We start from the raw sequence: 8,998 nt of genomic DNA, 5'->3' as shown, positions 1-8,998 counted from the left end.
CTGTCAGCCTGATGACGTTCTACGGTGCTGGCCTTCCTAAGGAACCATGAGATTTCAGGTGTCCATTTTATTTGTACACATTTGAGGATGAAAGAAACACAAATTAAATTCACGAGATCACTGTGTTTTCTCAATCACACCAATAAGGGCCAGTGGTCCACCCAGATTCTAATATCCCTTCTTTCCTTAGCACTAAAATATCCAGGGAGACAAGCCAATTATGGACCTTTAGAGCAGAACGATACCCCCTACAGCCTGCAGAGGCCTCCACTCCTATTTTTTCTGCCAAGAATTCTGAGCCCAGACTTTCACTCTCTTTAGTAAGCTACTGCAGTAACTCAGACATGGCATGCTGAAAATGTCAGCACTTAAAATGAAAAGGGTGGAGAAGCAATGATCTGGAAGGAGCAGGCTTCAACATTTAGATGCTAGCAAGGATACATTTAATAAGAAATGTTAGTCAACATCAGAGAGTAGGATTCTGCTTCAGTAAACTACAATCAAATGAATTTCACTATGAAAATTAATTTGACTTGAACCATTTTTAAATGCCTCAAGCTACGAAATAAGCAGATGGAGGGACGGTGACAAGCTCTAAGTCAAGCAAAGGAAGAAGGTTAGTTTCCTAAAGTAAAGAATCTGGGATTAACAAGGTCCATGTAACCAAAATGGAAAGCACATGTATGAATGAGTAGATGGGTGAAACCATAAGGTTCATTCACTTTACTTTTAAAGATATCTGCACTGACACCAGACCATAAAGTCATAGACCAGAGAATCAGAGACTTAAAACTGGGAGGGGGGGGAACCTTAAGGGGCCTGCAGTCTTACCCCCTCGTTTCACGGAGGATGAAACCAAGGTCTAGAGAAATAAAGTGACTTGTCCCAAGTCATAGAGATGGCAAATGGCAGCCTCCTTTTTTTGCTATGTATAAATACAAACCAGGTAGTTACCGTGTTATATGTATGCATGCATGTACACATGTGTGCACACACACATATGTATGTATACACTGTGTATATGTGTGCTGTGTCTGCATGTATACATAGACGGTGTTTGGGCTAATGCATGTGTGTGCATATACGCATGTGTGAATTATAATGTGTAATTCATGTGTGCACATATATGCATGTATAAATGTTTTTATCTACACATACATATATATGCATATGTGTACATATGTATATAGACTGGACCTTTTATTTTATTGACAAAGGAAATGACAAATGAAGAAACTCCCTGAACCCAAGCAAGTCTATACCTACCCTGTAACTTATATAGTCCTTGAGAGTTGCCTCAGGGCCTTTGGTTCTAGTGGGAATGGGAGTGAAAGGACAATGGGGTGATAGGGAAGGGAGAAAGAAAGAAGGAAGAGAGGGAAGGAAGGAGAGAGGGATGGAGGGAGGGAGGAAGAAAGAGTAAAAAAGAAAAAGAAAGAAAAAAGGGAAGAAGGGAAGGAGAGAGGAAGGGAGGAAGGAAAAGAAAAAAGAGAGACAGAGAGAGAGAAAGAGAGAGAGAGGAAAGAAAGTCATTGAGGCATCTTTTTTTCAAAAATGCAAAGAAGAGACAAGAAGGAAGTCCAGTATGAAGCACAGATGAGCAGGACAGCCTTGAAAGCGGCAGGCTAGGTTGGCCATACTGCCTCTCTTTAGAACTTTAAAGACAGCCATGGGGACTGACCATCAGTGGCTTCTTTGGAGGGAGCATGAAGGGCAGTGAGAAAGTTTACACTAAGCCAAACACTGGACTCAGCATGAAGGCAGAGTTCTTCCCCAAGTCATGCGGCTCCATCTTCACCAAGGGCACCTCACACCCGGGGTACCCCAAGAAGTCCCGTCCCAGAATCATTCCTGTAAATCCTCCCCGTGAACTCTCTTGTCCCAGGAAGTAAAGAGCCACATCGGCAGAGCCCAACTGGCATTGGAACCAGGAACCAGTCGCTTTGCCTTTCTGTGTCTCACCAGCACTTAACATAGGACCTGGCATATAGTAGGTGCTTAATAAATGCATGCTGACTGACTGTCTGACTCTCCTTTCTGTTTACTGAGTCAGTCTTTAATTTAGAAAACATTGCCTGTTTTAAGTGAATAATTACCTACTCAAGGACAAATTCTTTTTCTTTGTGCCCGTTGCCCTGAATCAGTCATACGGCCACATTCTGACTGGAAGAGGAAGAAAAGCCTTCCTGCTCACCTGCATAGCCAGCTAGCATTCCTGAGCTAGAGCCAAGAGTTTGCAGGAATTGTCCCTGGAGTTTTTCAGTAGCCAGGGACTCATTAGAGTTGAGCTGAATGACCCTGGAGGGGAAAGGGATGACACAAAAATTCCCTCCCTTAGCTATTTAGTGGTGCCATTGAAACAAACCAACCAACCAACCTACCAACCCACCCTGAATCCAGACTCAGAGCTGTATCTGTGGGCTCCTCAGTTAGAATGGAAGCTCCTTGAGGGCAGGTACCGGTTTTGCTTTTCCTTTGTACCCTCTCCCCAGTGCTCAGCACAGCCCTCAGTCAATACTTGTTAACTGATTGGGCTCAAATTCTGGGGTTGCCACTTGCGTGACTTTGGACACGTCACTTCACATTTATGGGCCTCAGTTTCTTCCTCGGTAAAATGAGGGTATTGGACTAGATGATTTCTAGAATCCATTGTAACTCTAATTCTATGATCCACTAATTAAGCTAGGTGTACTAGGCCAGAACCCATAGTAGGGTGGGGAAGGAAAACAAAAAGCAGGACAGGCCGGTCTGAATAAAATCCAGCTATAGGATGTGAATTTTGATAAAAATGTAAACACAATTCATCAAGGCCCAAGTCCTGGGCTTCTCTCAGGCTTTAGAACACACCTGCTACCTGCTATTAGACAAGCCCGGGAAGGGTGACAAAGCCCAGGGAAGGTTCTATAGGTGGAAAAACATTTTGGAGTGCCAGAGCTTTTCGTTGTTAATTCTGCTACAGAGCTGTGTGAACTAGACCCCAATCCTGCTGGAACAACCTTTAACTTTCCCAGCCCCCTCCCCAGCTTGTGCCGCAGCCTAAGGTTGATTAGACACCCCCAGACATTCAGCACTCGAGGCTTTCACAGGCCAGAGGTTGTTGGCCTCAGAACGTTGTCCTGCCTGGCAGGTCTGAGAGTGGAGATGGGTGTGCCAGGGCCAGCTCTGGGATCTACTTTTACCACAGGCTGCATCCAAAAAAGAAAAAAATTGAGAGACATTTTCATGGTCTTTTTTTTGCCTGTTCCTTCCACTGAGTGGTATTAGCTCTAGGCCCCCAAAGAGTGGCTCAGCTCTATTGTAGGGTAAATGCTATTGAAATCTTACCAACATCCAACTGTTTCTTAGGTTGTGCTGCTCCTTGGGAAATATGATTAAAATATAAAAGATGGTATACCTGAATTTAAATCTGGCACAAATTTCCATCTACATAAGAGTTTAGTTGCCAGTCATTTCATGAGCTGGAGATTGGCCTATGTAAGAAAAGGCAGCATTTTGCTAGTGGATATGATACAATGTAAACAAAGAGTTCAGAGGACCAAAGCAGAGGACTCTGGTGTAGGCACTTACCCTTAAATCTGGTTAGGCTATATCAGGAAAGTTAGGAGCCACCCATAGTCTAAGGAAGCAGTTATATAAAAAAGTATCCCTTATGCTAGTTTCTTCAAAACTAAAGCTTATAGATTTAGAACTGGAAGGGACTTTGGAAGTAATCGAATTCAACTCTCCTATTTTACAGATGAGGAAACTGAGGCAGGTGGTGGCTAAGTGACTTGCCAAGGGTCACACAGCTAGTGAGCGTTCGAGGGAGCATCTGAACCGAGGTCTTCCTGACTGCAAGTATAAGGCTCTATCCGCTAAACAATGATGCCTCTCTGGGTCTACGGCACTGAGTATCAGAGTGAGTGGCTTCGCGTCTGAAGTAATTTTCTTGATTTAAATACCTTTTCTCCAAGAAGATGGGGAGCATGTTCCTGAGCAATCTGGCTCTCTAGAAAAAGGATCTGCTTTATATCCTTTAAGGTGCTAGCTCTTAGTCTGTCTCCAGAACCCTGTGTAGGCCCAAATACAAAATGGCAGCCAAGCTAAAGAAAAGCTGGCCCTTGTGTTCCCAGCACACCCTCCCATCCCTCGTGCCAATATCCATTTCATAGCAACGGGAGCCTTGAGCTCCTGGGCCTAACCCTGAGGAGCTGTTATGAGCTGAATGGTGCCTGCACCAAGCTCTTCTCTCATGATAGATTTGGATCTACCCTATGGATCCCACGCTTCTTGGGAGGTTGAGGCAGGGGAGTTGAGGAAAAGAGAGTTCTGAAGAGATTCAACAAAATGAAAAAAAGAAAAACATTCATCAAAGCATTTACTACATGTGTGCTAGGAGTCAGTAAAACCAGTGAGAGACTGGTATGGCATAGTGGATAGAAAACCGGCCTTGGAATCAGGAAGACCTGGGTTCAAATGGTGCCCTGACACATCCTGGCCATCTGAGCCTGAGCAAGTCATTGAAAGTCTAAGTGCCCCAGGAAACTCTCCCAGACCACAAGAGGCATATCTGCACTGGTACAGGATGTTTTCTCACCAGACACTCCCAAAACAGGAGTCCGGTCCAAAAACACTACTCTGAGGACAAGATATTTCTATGGGTGCCCTCCTTGGCTTCACATAAACACCTGGTTCTACTTGACACTCTTGGCAAATTTCTCCTATGTCACGAATGAAAATGTAAAGACTGCCTCTTTTTGTAACAATGACCATTTTTCAGAGATTCCTAAAGAAGACCTAAAATCTCACTTCTGGGGCAAAAGGAAGATCTGAAGGGTGTTTCATACATGGTTATTTTCCTAAGGAAAAAGAAAGACTGTGAAAGTCTGTTATCAATCTGTTGGTATCCTGAATGGGGAATGGGGGGAGATCTTAAAACAGACTTAACATGACTCACATAGAAGAATGCACATTATCCTCAGCAGACAGGTCTCAGGACAGCTAATTGGGTTTTCCACGATCGAATCTCCCTGTGCCTTTATAATGATGCATTCTCCCAAGTAATCTGAAGACCTCCTGAGTATGGAGGAAGGCACTTGGAAGATAAATGTACCAGGATGGATAATGTTTCACTTTCCTGGCCATGGAAAAACAAAACCATGCACACACAGACATGCATCCTTTTCCTTTATCTCCCTCCCACCTCCCCCAAACCCAAACACACCCCAGTCTCTGAAACCGAAATCATGATTCGTTGATTAGACGTTCCCTGCTGCCGATTCAGGGAATTGGCACCAAAATTGGTTCTAAGTTGGACTAGTAGGCATGCTGGTGGGTGGCCACAGAGGTGGCCCCCTTCTCGATGTGTTTCAGATGGCAGGCATGGCAGAGCAAGTGGTCTTCCAGAGGGTAGCACCGGTGGCCATCTTCATCGTTGAGTTCCATTCCACAATCCTAAGGAGTCAAGGGGTCCAAGTTAGTGGGGGAGTGGGACAGACTGACGACCACTGATTGGCCCTCTGTAGCTTCCTAACCTGAGAGGCCTGGTGGGAGAACCAGCCCTAAGACAAAGCTCCATTGAAAAAAATGCACAGAAGCAAATGGAAACGGGTCCAGAGAGAAATAGAGAAGCAGGACAGCTCTGAAAGCAACGTGTGGGATTGAGTATATACTTAAAAAAATGAAGGCAAGTGAACTCTCCTTTTCTTTACTCTACTCTGTATATGGAAATGCTTTCTTTTTTGTGTGTTTACTAAATTCAGAATAAAAATAATAAAATTTTAAAAGGAAGGAAGAGAAGGAGAGGAGAAAGAAAGAGGGAGGGAAAGAAAGAGAGAGGGGGAGAAAGAAAGAAAGAAAAAGAAAGAAAGAAAGAAAAAGAAAGAAAGAAAGAAGGGAGGGAGGGAGGAAGGGAAGAAAGAAAGATGGTAGAAAGGAACAAAAGCAAGAAGGAAGGAAGGAAAGAAAGAAAGCTCCAAGAGACTGGGTGTCTAAGAACTTCTGGCTTCTTGACCAGCTAGTGAATCTCTCCACTTTTTCTTTACACATAATAACTGCTAGGTTTGCCAAGCACTTCACATGTATTATCCCTTTTGATCCTGATAACAAACTCTGTGAGATAGGTGCTATTACTATCTCCATTTTACAGATGAGCAAACCGAGGCAGAGAAGTTAAATTGCCCAAGATTACACGTCCAGTAAATGTAGGAGGTAACTTCCCAGCTCCAAGTTCAGGACTCCATCCACTATACTACCTGACTGCTCCTCTCACTTTCTACATTCCCGTTGCAAAGGGCCGTTGTTGAGCTCTTTCTTCTGGATTCTGAGGTACCATTGCTGACACTTCTGGGAGCAGGATCAAGATAAATGATACTATTGAGAGGGTCAGTGATTGAATCTGTCCACATCTGATTCTGCGACTGGCCTTTGCAAAGTGCCTTCGTCCAGCTGGGAAGGCCGCCTCTGGGTGGTTACTAAAGGGCTGCTCCCCTTTGGAAGGGCCCACTTAGAGCACAAGCCAGATTTTCAAAACCATGCCTGGGGCAGGGCAGGGCTGTGGGCAGAGCCTAGAACTGGGAATCGGGGAGAATGAGGTTCAAGTCTCACCTGTGATAGCTTGGTTATTTCTGGCACCATGGGCAAGTTACTTAACCTCCCTTCAGTTTTCACATCTACAAAATGGGAATCATATCTGCAAATACCCATCTCACAGGGTAGTCGTAAAACTCTAACAAGATAATATATGTAAAACACTTTACAAGCCTTAAAATGATTTGGGAATTTCAATTGCTGTTACTTTCATCAGCGTGTCCTGTGACCTTAAATGTGCTTCAAGGACTGGTTTGCCGTGCTTGGCCTTTGGCACTAGATAGGTAACCAGTCTGGTTTTTCACATTTTTTCTTTAATCCCAAGATAGTGTTGTGAGATCTGACCTGCCTGTCATGAGAATATACAGACTGTGGGGTGGGGAGGATTGTGGTTCTCCATATCACACAGGGCTTGAAAATCATCTCCCTCAGAAACTAGACCCATAAACGTGATCTGAAACCTGAGGCTTAGCCAGCCCAGCCCAGTAACACCAAAGCCAGCCCCAGTGTTCACAACACAGAGACCGCAAGAGCTCGGGCACGTTAACAACGATGACGAATTTCAGACTTGTGAGCTGGCAGAGGAAACAAAATCACTCCCCCAAGCAAACATTCATTCCTCTGTCCTCCTGCTTCCTGCTGGCCACACTATTCAGAATTTATTAATTTGGGGGGGACGGGGAATTTTTTTCTCCCTCTTGCTTTTTTTTCATCAGGTTCCCTGGCCCTTCCCCAGAAAGTGGCTGGCCTACCTCACAGTGATAACACTCCACGTGGTAATCTTTATCCATTGACACAACACGGATAGTTTCGTCAGAGCCCTGCATCAGAAAGAGCAAGAAGAAAGATCAGATACAGGAAGAACGTCAGGGCAGAGGTGCTCGTAGACCGTGGGAAGCATGTTGGGAGGAAAGAGGCATTTTTCCTCCTGGGAGAAATCCTGGGCTCACAACAGAAAGATGCAAACATATAGGCCATGAACATACTTATAAGAGAAAAAATACTAGAGGGAAGGGGAGGAGATGACCTGTAGCCTTGTATAAAACGGGCCTTGTGGGGGGACAGTGGGAAAATAGGCAGTTGGGGCTTTTAAAGTAACAATAATAATACTAATGATAATGATCTTGTGGTCTTTTCAGTTCTTTTTTCTCTCTTTCACTTATTATACTAAAGTGGGCATTGATATCTAGGAGAAGAATTTGATTCCATCCAAGGAGCAAAAGGACCATGGGGGTCCACACTTCTTATGGTCGGGCTGCTTCCTTCTCCACAAATCTTCCCACAGCATTGTTCCTGAGCTGGTGGAAAATTCAAATAGTCGAGGGGTGGGGAAGAGGAGATAGGATTCTGTTTATCACAAAGTTAGGGTTTCACATGGTTTAAGGAGAGATGACGAGAGGGCTGAGAGAAAGAAAACAGTTGGGCTTTATGGAGACCTTCACATCAAGGAAGACCCTTAGATGAAGGCTGGAGAGTGGACTGTATTTATCTCTTCCTGCAGGTGTTGTTGTTGGGTTGTTTCAGTTGTGTTTGACTCTTTGTGATCCCTTTTGGGGTTTTCTTGGCAAAGATACTAGAGTGGTTTGCCATTTCCTTCTCCAGTTCATTTGACAGAGGAGGAAACCGAGGCAAATGAGGTTTTAAGTGATTTTAAGTCACACAGCTAGGTGTATCTGACGTCAGATTTGAACTCAGGCCTTCCTGACTCCAGGTCTGGAATTTTATCCATTGCCCACCTAGCTGCCCCTCTTCCTAAAAGTATCTTACCTCAGATGGAAGAATAGGGAGTCCACATGCCGCACACTTAGGAGCCAATACCCTAAAAAACACAAGATACAGAATCCTTGTAACAGCAGATGAAGGACGAAGTGCCAGACCTTCTTCCAGGCCCAAGCCTCAAAATCTTAAAGCCTGCCCAGATAAACAGCACCCATGCCATCTGACCTCTTATTCCAAATTCCTTCCACTCCTATGGAGAGAATCGGTCCCTATTTCACCATCTCTCCAGTGCTCTTAGATTGCCTTAGGACTAGTCTCCAATTGTTGGTGGATGTACAACCTATGTAATCAACTAGAAATCCCTCACTGTCTTCTTTTGTTTCACCTAAAATGGGGATGTCCCCTTGGTGCAAGTCAATGAGTAAACAGCCCACCTGTTTAGGAATAGAAAGTTCACACTTCACAAAGCACTCTGTTATCTCATCAATGTGGGTACTCCCTCCACTGGGGGAGACTGAAACTTCTTGTTGTCCAAATGCTCCAGGAACTCCCCTAGAAAGGGCCTACCTAATGGGGTAGGAGCCTTCCGTTAGATGGCCCGATCTCACATTGGGCCCAACCAATGGAGCATACTTCGTGACCATTGGTGGCTCTAAATAAATGAGCAACTTCACTTCTCTTCTGGTTCTGTGGCTCTCAGAGGACATCCTTT

The 8,998-nt window shown here is 44.6% G+C and overlaps 1 protein-coding gene across 1 annotated transcript in view; it reads right to left on the bottom strand.

Annotated features, from left to right (window-relative positions):
• Positions 1 to 3,765: 3,765 nt before the first annotated feature.
• The window catches only part of LIMD1 (LIM domains containing 1), a 75,516-nt gene continuing 70,283 nt past the window's right edge, over positions 3,766 to 8,998 (bottom strand). The window contains exons 7-9 of the mRNA XM_027872438.1: positions 8,335 to 8,386; positions 7,320 to 7,388; positions 3,766 to 5,433 (exon numbers count right to left, since the gene is read on the bottom strand). Coding sequence (XP_027728239.1) covers positions 5,296 to 5,433; positions 7,320 to 7,388; positions 8,335 to 8,386 — 259 coding nt within the window. The 3' untranslated portion in view covers positions 3,766 to 5,295. The remainder of the gene's footprint in view (positions 5,434 to 7,319; positions 7,389 to 8,334; positions 8,387 to 8,998) is intronic.

The sequence above is a fragment of the Vombatus ursinus genome, unplaced genomic scaffold (genome assembly GCF_900497805.2).
Source record: "Vombatus ursinus unplaced genomic scaffold, bare-nosed wombat genome assembly UNPS02014799.1, whole genome shotgun sequence".
NCBI lineage: Eukaryota > Metazoa > Chordata > Mammalia > Diprotodontia > Vombatidae > Vombatus > Vombatus ursinus.
The sequence above is the reverse complement of the archived record's forward strand: the minus strand, read 5'-3'. Positions and strand labels throughout refer to the sequence as shown.